The 17,334-nt window shown below is 37.1% G+C and overlaps 1 protein-coding gene across 1 annotated transcript in view; it reads right to left on the reverse strand.

Moving 5' to 3' along the window:
• Positions 1-17,279, reverse strand: part of TTC21B (tetratricopeptide repeat domain 21B) — a gene marked incomplete at both ends in the record, with an annotated part of 35,191 nt that extends 17,912 nt beyond the window's left edge. The window contains 16 exons of the mRNA XM_010140149.1: positions 1,535-1,645; positions 2,685-2,757; positions 3,063-3,301; positions 4,070-4,294; positions 5,592-5,749; positions 6,219-6,348; positions 8,178-8,378; positions 8,848-8,945; positions 9,937-10,129; positions 10,717-10,815; positions 12,012-12,096; positions 12,478-12,635; positions 13,046-13,168; positions 14,578-14,744; positions 15,962-16,072; positions 17,150-17,279. Of these exons, the coding sequence (XP_010138451.1) occupies positions 1,535-1,645; positions 2,685-2,757; positions 3,063-3,301; positions 4,070-4,294; positions 5,592-5,749; positions 6,219-6,348; positions 8,178-8,378; positions 8,848-8,945; positions 9,937-10,129; positions 10,717-10,815; positions 12,012-12,096; positions 12,478-12,635; positions 13,046-13,168; positions 14,578-14,744; positions 15,962-16,072; positions 17,150-17,279 (2,301 nt within the window). The remainder of the gene's footprint in view (positions 1-1,534; positions 1,646-2,684; positions 2,758-3,062; positions 3,302-4,069; positions 4,295-5,591; positions 5,750-6,218; positions 6,349-8,177; positions 8,379-8,847; positions 8,946-9,936; positions 10,130-10,716; positions 10,816-12,011; positions 12,097-12,477; positions 12,636-13,045; positions 13,169-14,577; positions 14,745-15,961; positions 16,073-17,149) is intronic.
• Positions 17,280-17,334: the final 55 nt, after the last annotated feature.

Here is a 17,334-nt window from a genome sequence, read left to right on the forward strand (position 1 = left end):
AAGAGTGTGCAGTATCACTTGTTTAAGCTGGTAATACACAAACTCAGACTGAAACCTTCACTCAGTATTAAATCCGACAAGAAGTGATGATGAGAGCTAACAGTCCTGTCCTGAATCACAGAATGGTTTGGGCCAGAAGGGATCTTAAAGATCACCTAGTTCTGACCCCCTGCCATGGGCAAAGACACCTTCCACTAGACCAGGTTGCTCAAAGCCTAATCCAGCCTGACTTTTAACATTTCCAGGGATGGGCCATCCACAGTTTCTCTGGGCCACCTGCTCCAGTGTCTCACCACATCACAGTGAATATTTTCTAATATCTAATCTATATCTACCCTCATGAAACTGTTAACCATCGAGCTACCACTACACTCCCTGATAAAGACTCCCTCCCCATCTTGCCTGTAGGCCCATCCAGCCTGACTTTTAACATTTCCAGGGATGGGCCATCCACAGTTTCTCTGGGCCACCTGCTCCAGTGTCTCACCACATCACAGTGAATATTTTCTAATATCTAATCTATATCTACCCTCATGAAACTGTTAACCATCGAGCTACCACTACACTCCCTGATAAAGACTCCCTCCCCATCTTGCCTGTAGGCCCCCTTTAAGTACTGCAAGGCTACTCTGAGGTCTCCCCATAGCCTTCTCTTCTCCAGGCTGAATAAACCCAAATCCCTCAGCCTGTCCTCATAGGGTTGATGCTCCAGGCTCCTGATCATCTTCATCGCCCTCTTCCTAATTAATTTCTGCCAGGTCTAAAAGAGATAGAGAGACCATTATTTGAAATAACTTCCACGGAAGTTCACAGGAATCTTTCAGAGGAAAATTGCGCTAAGCATTTATGGAAGAGGTGCTGCTAAAACAAAGCACAGGGCTATTTCTCTTACTTGCGCTACCAGGCACTTTCTGCACCCATTTGTTTGTTATGTCAATGACTAGGAAAAAAAGCAGTACTGAAAGTTAGGAAGTTGGCACTTATTCCTCTACAATTTAAACTTTTCTATCAGTCCACATCAAAGCCACTTGTACAGAAGGTATATGCCAGCTTGGGAAGATGTTGGCTTCCTCCAAAAAAGAAATAAGAAACTCAGCTTCTTTCACAGCACATATGCAGGCAAATACTGTAAGTACAAAACAGTTAAGTCTCCATGTTCCAAAAAGACATTTGAGAACATTATATTTAAGGCTCTTTGAGAAGCAAACAAAACATAAAAAACGCAAGTTCAGGATTCCTGTATATAAGTACTAAGAGTACAATCACACTACTTCCCCAGCATTACAGCCCTGATTTCTTCCTTCCCAGGCTTTACCAAAACACTTCCTTCCCTCCCCTGTCCCGTGCAAGGGCCACAGAGCTGACTGACCAGGTATTTTGAAGGGGGTCTACAAACTTAGTTTCAAGATTAAAAAATCTGTTTAGCACTTTAAAGTGCTTTTCCTACTAAATCTGAAAACAAAATGAGAAGAAGCCCACATGTTGACAATTATGGACACAACACTTCATTAGCCTAAGAGTAGTTACTGAATACCTCTGAATAGTTATGCGTTTTGATCAGAGCTTTTCCAATTTTACTTGCTAAAGCTGGGTCTTTTGGATTTTTCTTCAAGGCCTGCTTGTAGACTGCTATGGCTTCATCAGGCTTCAACAGTAAAAGATAAAAACACAGAAGTCAAGGATTAAGGTAAAAAGTGCGTAAAGAAAACAAAATCTGGTAATACCTCCAGGAATGACCGCCAATTGATTCATAACCTACAATACTTCTGGGAGAAGAATGGTCACTGAAATCACCGAAGTGTAAAGCCAGTGTGAATTTATATTTCCATGCCAAAACCAAATATGAAGAGAACTTGACAAACAAATGAGTTTGCAATAACCTGATTCTTTTTCCACTGAAATTTCTCTACTACTATTGTCACTAGTTAACAAACTACTGCAAACTGATTACTGTATTGGATGATCACCCATTTCTCTCCTCTAGCTATGTTGTAGTAGATCTAAACAAATTTCCTCCTGCTTTATAATTCTTCGTGAAGGAAAAACACTACATGCAAACATTAAAAAGTAAACAACCATTAATCACCTACAGATCCCCAAACTAATAATCTAAACTATTAGTTACAAGACCTAACCCAATCTATTATTTCAAAATATGAATTTAAATGTGTATTCTTCAAATTCCTATGTCCGTTTGACTACACTGTCTTCTACAAATACTGAGTAACATTTCCAGTTTATCAAGAAAACAAAGGATGTAAAAAATGTATAGGAATTCAATAACTTAATTTTTTTAATTAAAACTTTCAAGTTTTCTAAGTTACCTAGAATTACTCTATGCTTCAAAACTCTTTTAAACATCTCCAACTTCTTTCTGAATTTAATTTAGCTCTCACTTTAGATTTTTGTTAGTCTTATTGGTCAGTGTTCTAGATAAAATTCTCTCCTTGACTTTCACCTGGTCAATTATTAGAAGGAACAGTTTTTTTCAGAAAGACATTATTAGGAGAGACAGCTTTCTCTTTGAACTTTGAACAGTTACATTTGTAATTATGGTTTTTTACATCCAACATAAAGCAGTTTCTGGTTGCCAACTACCACTGGAGACTGGATGCTACACTGTCTCAATTTGCCACATTCAAAAAATGATCCAGTCATTCTGTTCACCTCTAGCAAGCACTTACCTCTTGAATATTCATGTATGCATCACCAAAAAGAAGAAAAGTATGAGCACTTGGCAGTTTTTCTACTAGGTCTCTGGAAACAGAAGACAGAATCTTGCTCAATATTTAACGTATCTATACTGGTATCTACAGAACAACAAATAGGGCACAACAATTTAATCCTCTGCAGATTTTAGTTTTTATTTCTGAAAATAAAACAAAAATAACCTGAGATATCTTTCCAAAGCAGGACTTCCAATTCCTGTTTCAAATGTTACGACACTTAATCAAATCAATGATGTCACTAAATATTTCTGACTTATTGTAGTAGAAAAAATGAGCTCATCATACTACCATTAAACATCTAGGAAAATATATATACACACTACAAATTTTTACCTGTAGCAGCCAATATATAACTTCTTATCTTTCCTGTACTGTAGATAAATATCTGCCATTTTTTCTTTAGCTTGTACAAAGTAAGGCTGTTCAGGCGTAATATTTCGGAGCATAGTCAAGGCTTGTTCAACATCTCCTTGAGCAATTGCCAGATCTGCATTTGCAATCACAACTCGTAGTTCCTCAGGAGTTCCAGAAAATTCGTTAATGGCTTCTTGCAGTATTATAGCAGCTTCATGCTACAAATAATAAAACAATTAGAATGAATGTATTGCCTGCCGCTGAACAGCCACAAATGAAGACATCATAGGCAAATGAATGTCTGGGGGCATTACACAAACCAACCAAAACATAGTATCTATTTGTTCTGCTAAAACATTTAAAATGCTTTTTTTCCTCCTGATTTTAGAAATAGAATTTATGTGCGATGAACTACTAGAAAAACTTTTGGTAAAGAAAATATTTATATTGCATATATACAGGAGATGCTCAAAATTCAACCGGACCATGCCTTTAGCACCTTGCTCTAACAGGTCCTGCTTTCAGGAGGATGACTTCCAGGGGTCGCTTCCACCCATGTGACTGTATGGTTTCCCTTACACTTAAGCCTATGTAGCGTCCTACTGTTTATTAAGATACAGCTGATAGTAAGGATGCTGCTACACAAAGATAAGGACACAATCCAAAAATATTTCTAATAGCTTTCTGATAGCAAAACAGGAATCTACATGCCAGCAAATGAACATCAACAGTATTTCCTCCTCAAAATTAAAAGGGCTTTTGAAGACTCAAAATTGAGCACGTGCAAGTAGTTGGGGTTTTTTTCTCCCCTCTGTATAATTTAAGGTACAAGCTGTCAAGCCAGATATTAACATCTTGGAAATTTTACCAAGAAAGTCCCATTGGTAAAAGAGGTTGTGATTTTCTATTCTGAACTAACAGGACAGAAAATGGGAAGAGGAAATTGTTTTCGGGTATGTATGACATTAACAAGTTTGCCATCTTACCGGTTCTCCATTCAAACGATGAGCTTCTACTAACTCTAGGAAGATAGACACACGATCACTTGCATCAATTTCAATTCTTTGTCCTTTAGCTTTCGAGGAAGCTATAGGTTTTCTCATTCCAGGCAAATTCTTTGCCATCCGTAAGGTCTTAATAGCTTCTGATATTTCTCCCATCTTCTTGTGGGTTTGGGCCTTAATTAAGTGATAAACAGGGTGTTCTCTCACCTAAAAAAAAAATTATGATATAAGGAGTTTCCAAATTTTACTTTATGCATGAAAGATGATTGACATACTTATTTTTAAAATATTTGTCTTTGCTTCTTCCTTCCTCTAAATATACCCAATTTCAATAATTTACTTACGAATTATTATAATTTTCACAGAGCATGCGGACTAGTAATTAAGTAAATTTTCATTTACAAAAGAAAAACAATTACATGAGATGAGTCTTGGGGATAGAAAAACATTCATTTCAGCGTTATTTGAAACTAGACTGAATTTTAAGAGATTTTGAGCATCACCCACACTGCTATACACACACTTCACTGGGCTATTAATGATTGCGTACTTCTTATCAGCGCTGCCTCCGTACAATCCTAAACATCCACTGGACTGACTATGTGACTAATGTTGCTGTCCTTGAACAGGCAGAGGTCACCAGTATTGAGGCCATGCTGCTGAAAACGCAGCTGCGCTGGGCAGGGCACGTCTCCAGGATGGCGGATCACCGCCTCCCTAAGATTGTGTTCTACGGTGAACTCGCCACTGGCTGCTGCAAGAGAAGAGCTCCAAAGAGGAGATATAAGGACTCCCTGAAACAATACCTCAGCCTTGGCCATACTGACCACCATCAGTGGTTCACCCTGGCCTCCAATCGGGAGATTTGGAGACACACCATACATAACGCTGCTGTCTCCTTTGAGAGCATGCGTAGAATCAGTCTCGAGGAGAAAAGACAGCGCAGAAAGAACCGTGCCTCGACTGTACCACCCAAGGAGACCTTCCGCTGTGCTCTTTGCAACCGGACTTGCCTATCCCGCATTGGCCTTTTCAGCCATCAGCGCGCTTGCAGTAAGCGTGGGTAAAGCCCTTCCCAAATCTTTGTCCACGAAGCCAAGCCATGATGATGACTTCTTATTAATTATTTGGCACAATTCCTGTCTGCCATTTCTTCAGCTTCTTAAAACTTGGTTCACATGAAAAGCAAATCTCGAATAAGGGAAATGTAACTGTGTACAAAGTTGAAAGCCCCCCAGGGGCCCCTACCTAGGTATTTAATCTTCAGCTTTCTTGCATCACTTGGAGGAAGAAACCAAGATGGGACCATGATTGCAAGGAAATGGGTTTGTCCTCATAGCAATTTCTTCGATAAACATTCAGACACCATTTTCACATAAACATTTAGATATCAAACTTGTAGTGGAAGAGTCATAAAAAGTTCAATTTAAAAAGTATATAAAGAAACCATCCAACTTCATACAACTGACCGAACAAAATGTTTTCATTCTTTTGCCCAACTCACCTCAAAATTGTAGCTCAGACAAACTTTCAAGGACTGAGAACATAGTTTAATATTGTTCTGAGCCAAATACACCTGAGCCATCAGTAAGTGTGCATCTGCATAAGAAGGATTCTTTTCAAGACAGTAATGTAGATTACTATGGGCTGCTTCAATATTCCCTAGGAAATCAAAAAAGGGAAAGTGAAAAAGTAGTTGATATGAAATACAGAGGTTAAATATACAGCATTTATTAATTTTTCACAATTTTTATAAAAAATAATAAAAAAAAATGACCATTTAGTGAATGAACTCATATACGAAGTACAACGTAGCTATGAAATTAAATCAAAACCAGGTCAAAGGTAAGGTATTTTCCCATTGTTCCATCTGTAAATCGAATGATTTACAGACAAGTGATCTTTTTTTGGAAGCAATAGATAAAAAAAAACCCCATATTTCAGTGTCTGTACAAATAAGATACACTGATACCAACTGCAAAAAGGCAGTGCAAATATTCCTTACTCAGCTACAATGCAGTGTTCTGCAGTGAAAGAAAAATATTCATTATAATCTAAAAGCATGAAATTCATTTTTTTTATATTAAAGAAACTAAAGAGGAGAATAGCTAACCATTCATATAACTATTACCTGACAAATATTTCACTTTTGCAAGCAAAAAGAAAGCTTGGTGCAGACCAGGTACAGTTTTTACCACAGTTTCAAGAACAGAAGCACAGTGCTTGAGAAGAGGTGAAGGAGACTGCCCAGGACTTGCAGGCTGGAGTAAAATAAATAAAACAAAACCCAACATTTCAGTTGACGGGTTTTCGACTTGGATTTCATTTTAAGCCTGAGCTTTATTTGAAGCTCAAAAGAGCAATAGCAAAGCATTGTTATTTTGTTCAGTCCAAAAAGCTGAAAGCTGTCGTTCTGAAGAAATATAAAAACGTGGTTTAAATTTAAAGGGGCAGCTTCATGATATCAGCAGGAACACAAGACAGCCTCGTGGACTTCAATGAAAAAACACTTTAGACCTGTCACAAGCTGAAGAGTCAGTCCATAAACATTTGGTGACATTCTCTGAATTCCCATGCCAACTCTTCCAACGCAATGGTAACATAAACTAAATTTCAGGAGAGCTGAAGTTGGAATGAATGACCAGAAGGATGAGAAAAAAAAGATTCTGGTCCTGTTGCTCCTACTCTCATTCCACTCCTCAAAACATATCCGCGCTGCTAGCAACAAACTGAAAATAGCAGTTGAGGAATAGCTGCTTTCAGCCAAACTGCTAGTACAATGTACCACATTTTAGTTGCTCGTTATCATAAACATTGTTTGCCTCTATTATTTTAACTAGTAACTAACTAGTTAACTAGTTACTAACTGTTACACATAAAGGAAAAGGCAACCTGGAGATCCTTCTGTTCACAGCTAACATTTCCACAGGACCCATGCCAAGGGAAACAGCAATCTTCCACTACCAAACTGGAAGCTGCCACCAGCTGGCCAAACGCCTCACTTCCTAGTACCACAAACTCTTTTTTGCAGTGGAGAATGAAACCTCGGGAAAAGCCTATCTTTTATTTCACAAATCTTTCTATGAACAATAGTTTGGGAAAAACAGTTTTCATTCCAAATTAAAAACCATTGTTGCCATTAAGTACTTCTGGAATACAGCCCAGGGAAATCTTCAGACAAGACACTACCTCATAGAACGACACTTCTTACTTATCTCCATCCGCAACATGAAATTGTCATTGCTATTGACGGTTTAGACTTTCAAACGTTACTATTTCATTACAGATGGTGGGACAGATCATAACAATGGAAAACTACCTATTAGATTTGAAAGCTGTACATAAACAAATATTTACTGGAAGGTTCTAAAATTACACCAGAAATCTGCTCATGACAGGATAACAAAAGTTAGCTCCCAGCTATTTCAGAAGAACAATCTATTTATGGAAGACACTATTTAAAGAAAGTTTAAATACGTTTCTTCTGCTTTAGCAATGTCAGGTCCCCACTCAATTTATTAAGTTCTACATGCCTTTGTTTACAAAACTAGCACAAGGAAACTCAGTTCAGTAGAAAACTACCCACCTAAGTAAGTGAGATTCTCTTTGGAATTAATAATAACAATATAAAAAAGTAACATTCCACTGATATTTACCAACACACAGAAGAAACTAAAACAAAGAACATATGTATATAGAAAAGATATCTTGAGCTGCCAAAAATATTTCAAATTTCAATAGGATTGTCAACATGAACATCCTAGTTTCACGTTCAGATAGCTCTACTCACTGTATTGGTACAGTATCCTGAAAAAAAGATATACTTAAGTATAAATACACACACAGAGCATTCAACAAACATCCCAAGCTTCCTCAGGTGCTATTATTGCAACTTGCTCACTTCACAAAAGATTTATTTTCAGTTATTCTGATTAAATAGCAGTATATCTTAAAACACACTTCTACTTCAAATAAATTCACATTTTAAGAGGGAAAAGTTTCTAAATTTTTGTTTCCATATTAACTGATCTCAGAATTAAATCCAAGAATAATTTCCATTTTCAGACAGACATAATTTACAGTTGCTTACCTGTGCTGGGCAAAAATTAAGATATTCCCTAATGATTTCTAGCAAGAAATCAGGGTTTAGTTTTTCAAAATACTCCACACCAAGAGGAAAACCACGCAAAGATGAAAAGTGAGTATCCAGAACATCATTCAATAAGGCAATAACTTCCTCTTGTCTCTTATGCTTTTTCATAGCTAAGACCGCACACAAAAAAGATAATTCCTACAGGAGAAAAGAAAGAAATAAAACATTATCCCTATTCCAGATAAATTCATCTGTTACTCATACAATATTACATAATTATTAATGTTAGTAATTTCTTCTTTATATTTAGGAATACTGTAAGACATTTAGTTTGTTCACTGTAAATAACACTGATTATAATATCAATGAGTTCCTTTAATTCTTTCAAGAAGCTCTAAATTTTTCCGAGTGCAATATCCCAAAAATAATTAATATCCTTCCCTGACATTTCAAACTTTCCTTCAGAGATAAAGCCCTGCAGGAAGGCTCTGCAAGCAAACAGCCTTGTGTTGTCAAGTTATGCAACAAGTTAACAGATAGATAGGAAGAAAAACTGAAATTTAAATTTAATGGTACCCCATTAAGAATTCTCTGCTCAAGTAACTAAAACTTCAATCACAATCCAGATTGTAATCAAAGTATTTTAATGAAGGAAGATGTTTCCTACCCCGGATTTCTCAATGGCCTGTTGAATTTGATTAAGGAACTCCAACTGCTGCTCCGCATCTTCTAATTGCCCTTGTATTAGCTGACAACGGATAATTCCTGTAATATATTTAAACATTTTATTGCAGATTCGTCTTCCTGGTCAAGCATGCACTTTGTTTTTCAGAATCAGCTTTCCTCAACCTCTTCATAAATTAGCATCCGAGAAGAAAGAACAGATGAAGACTTATAGTAATGCAGATTTTACGTACTTAGAAATACCTAGCATAGATGATACACGATTGGTATGTGAACATACGCAATGCTATAAAGCAGTTTGATGGAAAGAGCTCATCCCTTATATTACAAAGTTTAAAACAGTACATCTTTGGCTTTTAAACTCAGAAATAGTATAAGAAGCAAAATGAAATTAAAAATCCCACACACACAATCCCAATCACACACACAAATCACTCTTACCAACTAATTTTTTTCATAGTGTTTGAAGTTTCAGATTAGAAGGCAATGGCATAATCAAGGAAAAAAATTACAAGGGAAAAAATCTGCGAAGCAGGTATGGCATATTTACTCTACGCGTTCTTGACAGCAATTGGACTTCACCAGAAGTAATTTTTTTCAAAGAATATAACATGTACATCAAAAGTATCAGATATTTATAGACTTCATTATGTTTTTCAATCTACTTTAGACACATATGTAGCCATGGACGGCTTGCTCTATCAACTGCCCTTCAATTTTTTTATTTTTGTAGTGCCTAAGAGTTCTTAGGCACTACAAAAATAAAATAAAGTAAAATAAAAAAAAAACCCCACCCAGTACAGCCAGATCTCTGTCCTTACCATTGCTTTGAGAGTTCTAATTCAGAAAAGAATAGTTTCACTTCAAAAGGAAGACTAAAAGACATATCCAGTGAGGAGAAACTATTGCTACAAGGAAGACAGCACAAAATGAATCAGGAAGTACTGCCCAGTGCTCCTGTTCTAATATTTCTAGATTTTCCTAGTAGCAGTAGTAGGAAAACTCGATCAAAAAAGCATAATCTTAACTGCCTTTACACCAGCAAAATCAAAAAGAAAGTGTAAGACCTTACCAGTTAGCGCAGAAACACTTGTTTCATCAAGTGTCATAGCAGTCTTGTACCATTTTAAAGCTTCTTTCACTTTCCCTTGTAAAATCATTTGGTAGCCAAGTTCAGTAGCAAATTCTGCATTGTCTGATGCCAAATTAGATGCTCTTTCAACTAAGGTTTGTGTATGTTGGAGGATGAGCTGGTTTTGGCCACACTAATGGTAAGAAAAATCTTTAAACCTTAAGTTTTGCTTATTTTTCAGATTCTCCTAGAAAAACACACTGAATAATGCTGTAGCAGATAAGCCACAACATCTCATGTAAGATTAACATAATTTGTAGTAACTCTATAAAAATTGTGACATTAAAGTGTGCTGGATTCAAACATAAATATACAATACCATACAATAAGGAATAGTTGATGGTTGCTTTGAATGCTTGCGTAAAAAGATTCTGATAAACACAAAGATTAAAGAAATCATCAGTTGCAAGGCTATGTGATTAACCTTGTCACCTTCCCACATTAAGAATACGGTTGGTGGACAGTTGAGTATATTTTAATTGGAAACTTGCTTCTCATTTAACAGCAAGCAGTAAAAACATGTATGGAATTAGACAGCTTAAGTATTGCAATTCATACTGAACATAAAACTTCTAAAAAGTAGTTACCAAAGGCTACACTAGGTAATATATTTCAATTGTCTGCAATCTTCTACTTTTTAGCAGACACCTAACATCTGTCCAACAAAAACCAGGATATATTGAATAGTTGTATGTTGCTTAAGAAAAAAAGTGTACTCACTGTTCTACTGAAAGCTAAAGCCATTTTACAGAAGAGCTGTGAATTACGTGGTTCTAACTTGTCCAGTGCTTTAATTAGGTCTCCTAGTCTTGCTGAAGCCTTGGATAAAAAGTAGTAACATAAGTAACAGAAAGAATTAACAGATTAGGACAACTGAACAGTTTTGACACAAAACTAGTCACATATTTTACTACGCAATATTATCTTGAAACTTAAACTCAGAAGTTTCCAGGTCTAGGAGTTAGATTTATTTTGGAATTTCTAGAAAAAACCTTTGCAATAGTAAAGTGACAATAAAGTAGATCACATATCCTCTATACATGCTTTCTATAGAAGTGAAAGACTTAGCTGAATCTGAAAAAACAGAAGAGTCCCAATCCAGCAAAATAGTCTAATGAATCTGATCTGTGAATCTTGTCTGGGTTTTGGTGTGATACTGACACACACGCTCAAAACCAAAGCACGTCCACATGCTCACACTTTTAACATCACAATTTCTCAAACCACCTATGGAACTTTAAATATTTCTGAGGTTACAATAAATTGCACGGTTTTTTTTTTAATAAGTTTTTAGATGTAGACCTCATCAGTTTTTAATTTTTTTTTCTAGACATGGGTATTAGTCACATGTGACGTTTTACCCCAGAATCTTTTGTCTACACCCTACCATGTCAAGCAAGTTGCTTTCCTGGACCATACAAGCAAGTTTCACTCCCGAAACACCATATGTACAAAACACATAAATGTATCTCTATGCAGAAAAGGATTTTGGGAGTATAAGGAAAAGTTCAAGAGAATTCTTAGAGCTAAAAATAACCCCAGTAACTGTTAAAAAAAAGGGTTGAATAAAGCACAGGTTACACAACCTGACATCACAGCATGTTGTTAAGTGACTGTGACCCCCTTCCAGATATTTGTTCCTGCAAGACCTCATTATTTCAATTAATAAAATACTTAAATTTAATGGAAGGTTTACAATAGCATCAATTTATCAAAAGAGCATTTAATCAATAAAAGATTGCTTTGATGATTCTAATCAACATGATTTAACTAACTGTCCATAGAAGACTTCTGTTTGGCTTTATTACATTTCCCTTGGCATCCAGAAAACACCCTAACAATAATCTAGGGCAGCCATTTGAGTCAGAATAGGTGAATACCTCTTCCTGCAGATGAGCACTGTAGCACAGGAAGAGACAAAGCATGAGATGAGACATAAAGAAGATAGTGCATGTGGCATCTACTCACTACAAAAGCTGTGTTGTGCTCAACAGTCTACTAATAAAAAGACTCACCTCAGATATATTTCCTTCCCTGCACAGATAATGCAAGGCCTCCATTCTTATGGCTTCTAAATTGAAGGCATCTTTCTGCAACAGTCTAAAGCCAAATAAAAGGTGAATGTGAAGAAACCAAAACCTTTGCTCAATCATCTGTTATACCCTAAAAGGGGAATAAAATTACTTGTACTTCACAGTCACTTTCAGTCACAGCTCTCAATTGTAAGCGCAGCTTTGTAACTTTATGCGTACCTCAAAAGAGGTCTTCTTCCATCTAATACGGATTCACATATTCATCTAGTATCCTCACAGAATTGCAAGGCTGGGTTCTAATAAAAGTTAATTTAGGTAAAACTTATGTTTTCAAACCGATTTAACTAATACAAAACTGAACTGAAACCCATCAACTTCTGTTTCAAAGTGTTCTTACAATATAAACTCAGCAAGAGCACAGTTAGTAGCATGCTACTTCATACTCAACCTCTGCGCTGTATCAACTGCCTGCTCCCAGTCCTGCAAGGCTAGTTGTAGCTTCATTTTCTTTATGAACGCAGGAATGAAGTTTGGAAAGTTGGCAATTATCAGGTTCACAGTTTCCAGAGCTGCAAAATAATTCTGCCGGACCTCAAAATATTGTGCCTAATGGAAGGGAAAGATGTCACATCAAAAGCCCATACACTCACATAACTGAGAAGATAATCTGCATCTTAATCTACAAAGAAGGTGAGAAGTCTTACAAACCTTAAAATTAACTACAAACTGTTAAAAATGGGCTTCCTACCATAAGAAACAGAAGTGTCAGTATATTTTTATTGTGCTAGTAATCAGTCTGAGTGATTAACTGTTCCATATTCCTTAATCAATTTCATATATCAATTCAAACTTCTTTCCTGCTAAAATCTAGCTTTTTCCTTTGGAAGAAAAAAAAAAGTATGACTGAGCTACATTTCTACTCATTAGAAAAGCCCACTTACTAGCAACTGTTGTCAGCATCTCTCTAATCACTCTAACAACATTTAGGAAGCATGAAAATCATGAAGTAAACTTACTTTACCAAGCAGAGCAAAAACGTCATTGCCTTCCTGCAGTGCTTCATCAAAGTATTTCACAGCTTTTTTAATGTGAGTTTCTCTCCCAGAGGTGACATCAAGCCATGCTTTCAAAATCAACCCCTGTAAACAAAACATAAATTGGGATTCTTCACTAACTAGGTAGTAAAAAAAAAACTATACTAGATACAGTAACGAGTAGAAATAACCTAAAAATAAACTAGAGTTCAAAGGATCTATTTTTAACTATTTAAAGTTCATATTTGAAATTTTAACCAATCTACCAAACAACCTAAAACATTAATTCCAGCATTAAATTAATCAATTATATTAATCAGCTATATTTGATATATATACCAGAAGATACACCAGTACAGCTGATACACCAGGAGGCTGTGCTGCCATTCAGCATGACCTGGACAGGTTGGAGAGCTGGGCAGAGGGGAACTAAATGAAATTCAACAAGGGCAAGTGTAGAGTCCTGCGCCTGGGGAGGAATGACCCCATGTCCCAGTACAGGATAGGGGTTGATCTGCTGGAAATCAGCTCTGCAGAGAAGGATCTGGGAGTCCCGATGGACAGTAAGATCACCATGTGCCCGCCAGCAATGTGCCCGGTGTATCCTCTAATGAAACTCAGCAAGGGCAGGTGCAGGGTCCTGCACCTGGGGAGGAATAACCCAATACACCAGTACAGGTCAGGGGTTGACCTGCTGAGAAGCAGCTCTGTGGAGAGGACTTGGGAGTCCTGGTGTAAAACAAATGAACCATGAGCCAGCAATGTGCTCTGGTGGACAAGAAGGCCAATAGTATTGTGGGATGCATTAGGAAGAGTGGGAACAGCAGGCTGAGGGAGGTTCTTCTTCTCTACTCTGCCCTCGTGAGGCCACATCTGGAGTACTGTGATCAGTTCCCTCCTTGAACTGAAGCTTATACCTCCTTTAAAAAACACCAACACTGTAAGTTTTCAAAACCTCTTTAAAGATCAAACATTCAGTGAATTTTGGTGTCTGTATATAAATGCAGAAGACATTGCTACATAAACACTTACACAGATTTTAAAACAAATTACATTAAGGAAAACCCTACAGACATTTTGCCTTTAACAATTGCTGAAAATTAAAATCTAAATTTAAATTTAAATTTTAAATTAAATTTAAATCAAAAATTTAAATTTTTGAGTTTTCAGATTCAAAACAGATGCCTCCCTCTAGTGAGACTCTCACACTTAGTTTTTTGCTAGGAATTATGTTGCTCAGTATCAAGTAGTAATATTGGCATAACTATACATTATTTCCATTGCTGAATGCAGACCCCTCATTTGTTAAGTGAAAATGAATAGTTAGCACACACACACAAAAAATCATTATGGGAATTTTACTGGGTCCTGTCAAGTGAATTTATGACATTAAGAAAGAATTAGAGTACAAAGCAGTTAAAGGAAACCTCCAAATAGCATTGGTGCAATAAGTCTATCTTCACAGTATATCTGGTCCTGTTACTATTTTACACAGGAAAAAAAAAAAATCTTACCTCTTTACCACCACCAGAAACTTTGATCATTCTATCAACGTATTCACGGGCTTTGTCCTCTCTACCTAGATGCCACAAAAATAAGCCAGCAAAGTATAGAGCCTGCTGTCCTGCTGTTTTACGCTGCTCCTTCATTTTGGCATCCAAATCTAGAATAGCATCTCGATCTGAAAATGTTTTGTTCAGAGCTTTTGTTAATAGCATCTCAAAAGTGCAGTACAAGGGCTTCCAAAGCAAACATTGTTTTCTGTATTATATATTGATAAACACACAGGCAACGCCTCCCAATTAAAATATTAATAGGGTACAGAGATAAAACACAGAAGAGGGTTCCCATCAACACAGCCATTTGTGCAAGAACCCTGCTATTTGTTAAACCTTAGATTGGTAGCTGAGACTTCTGCCAGATAAATGGAATTTCGACAATAAGATTCACATATATACTAGGGTCTCCTGAATAAGTAAATGCTTAACTATAGAGAGCAGCCCTGAAATGCTGCTTTAGATCTAGAACCCCTGGAAAACATGTGATGTTGTTTCTTAACACTAAGGTTCATTTTCTTACATCCTCCTTGTTATTGTCAGTTGCTCTCATCAGGCTAATCCCACACAGAAATATCATTTGGTGTATGGGACTTACTGCCAAGTAACTTCTTCTACCCACATTCATTTCTGGTGCTTTTTAGGAAGCCATGACTTTCTCAGAGTCTTGAAATGAATGATAGTTTTGCTGCTCTACAGTATTAATCCTCAGGGACTCGAATAAAAGTAATGTCATTAGTCAGAGCTGTTTCACATCATACCACTTAACAAAATTGCTAATAACAGTTACATATCTGCACAGTCAGGAAGACACCAGGGAATTAGTTTAAAGGCAACAATTTTACCTAATAAATTGACTGTGTTTTTAAGAATATAATTCTTCGCAAAATACCCCCAGTTTTTAGATTGGAGAAAGGAATATCAATGTTCAAAAAATTATTTTCTCCATTTGTAAGGTCAGTGTAACTTGAAAGATAGAAATGACATGGCTTTGATTGTCGTTCTGCTCAAAAGTAACAACATCCAAAAAGAATGAAAAACAATCACAAGATGCTTGATTCATTTTTTCTCCCCATGAAAGATTTTTCGTCATGGTAGATGAGTCAGAATTTCTAGGTTTTTTAGTGTTTTAACAATCACTCTTCACAGTTTTGTCTTCTTGGTATTTTTGTTCACCATCTTGATAAATGTCACTCAATTCAATACTAGATACTATGTCAAATGCAAAGCCGCAGCATAGTTTTTTAAATTAGGCAGACTTCATCTAGAACTCTCAGTTCTTCAAACACAGCTCTTTAAAACATGGTCTAAAAATAAAGCACTATGGTCTTAATAAGCATACCTGGATTAGGGCTCTTTTTATGGGCATAAATCAGAGCCATCATTGTACAAAGAGACACCTCCTGTTTGTTTTTAATAGACTCCAACTGTTGAATACCCTCTTGGATGTTACCTAGCGAAAAGAAGCGCAGAATAAGTTACAACATTTTTCATGACAGAGAATGTCAGCATCCAACCTCAATCTGACGTAAATTTTTCCCCTCTATTTATTCTTCTTTGTTTTTGATAACACTTTATTCATAACTTTCTTCACTAACCACACATCCATTTTCACTTGTTTGTGCAAGTCTTTCAAACACGCACAAGAAAGAAAAAAGCATCTGGATGCAAAGAACTTGAAAGGAGTTATGTGCTAGTTCTGCCAGCTGCCATAAAGATGAAAATCGTCTTTATTATTTGTTTTATACAGGGCATTGAGCAGCTCCTTTTCCTCCTGTCTCTTTATATAACCAGGATTTTTATCTTGTTTGGGCAAATCTTTTGACTATCAATAGAAGAGAGAGTATCTTGAAAAATAGGAATGTATGATTGTAAAACAAACAAAAAAGGTCAGGGAGTTTGGGAAGAGATACACCACCTCAATATCTTTTGAATCCTTCCTAGTTTCCTGCCACAGTCCTCCCCCACTTTGGCTGACTTGTTAGCATTCTGTGACATCCTTGAAATATAAATTTAGCTAAATAAACTCCTCAACACAGTTTAATGTACACAAAGATCCTCCCAGTAGGTATTAGCTGTCAGCTTCTCTGATACAGAATGATACAACAAAGTTAGATACAATTGCATTGAAGGGAAGAGATGTTAGCTGAATCAATCAAATTTATCTCTGTGATACAATGCAATGGGCATTTGGACAAGGCCCAAATTCCCTCCAAGGAACCTATTTACCTGAACCACACTGATGTAATCATCAAAATAATTAAATAGCTACATGCTCATTTTTTCTCACTGCAGCACTACGTGGTGTAGATCAGTTTCATTCAAACTGGGGTGGGGTGGGGTGAGGCGGGGCAGGCAGCAGTAACAGATCATGAAACTCTGGTAAACATGGAAAGCATTCAGACACTGTAACATTGCTTTCTTTCTGCGCAGTAGCTCGAAGACCGAATCTGGTGACACAAAGAAGAGCAGCGTTTTGGGAGGGCGGTGGCGAGCAGGACACACGATCAGCTCCCCAGCCTCGCATTACCTGCCCTCAGGGTGCCGTAGGCCCGGTAGAAAAGGAACACCGGATCGTTGCCCAGCCGCCCCAGCGCCTCCTCCGCCGCAGCCCGGACGTGGTGGAAGTAGCCTTCTTGACAGTAATAGTTGAGCAGGGCCTGCGGGAGAGGCGGCCTCGGTTCACTCGTGCAAACGCCTCACCCCGGGACGGCA

Source organism: Buceros rhinoceros, unplaced genomic scaffold (assembly GCF_000710305.1).
Source record: "Buceros rhinoceros silvestris isolate BGI_N320 unplaced genomic scaffold, ASM71030v1 scaffold8967, whole genome shotgun sequence".
Classification (NCBI taxonomy): Eukaryota; Metazoa; Chordata; class Aves; order Bucerotiformes; family Bucerotidae; genus Buceros; species Buceros rhinoceros.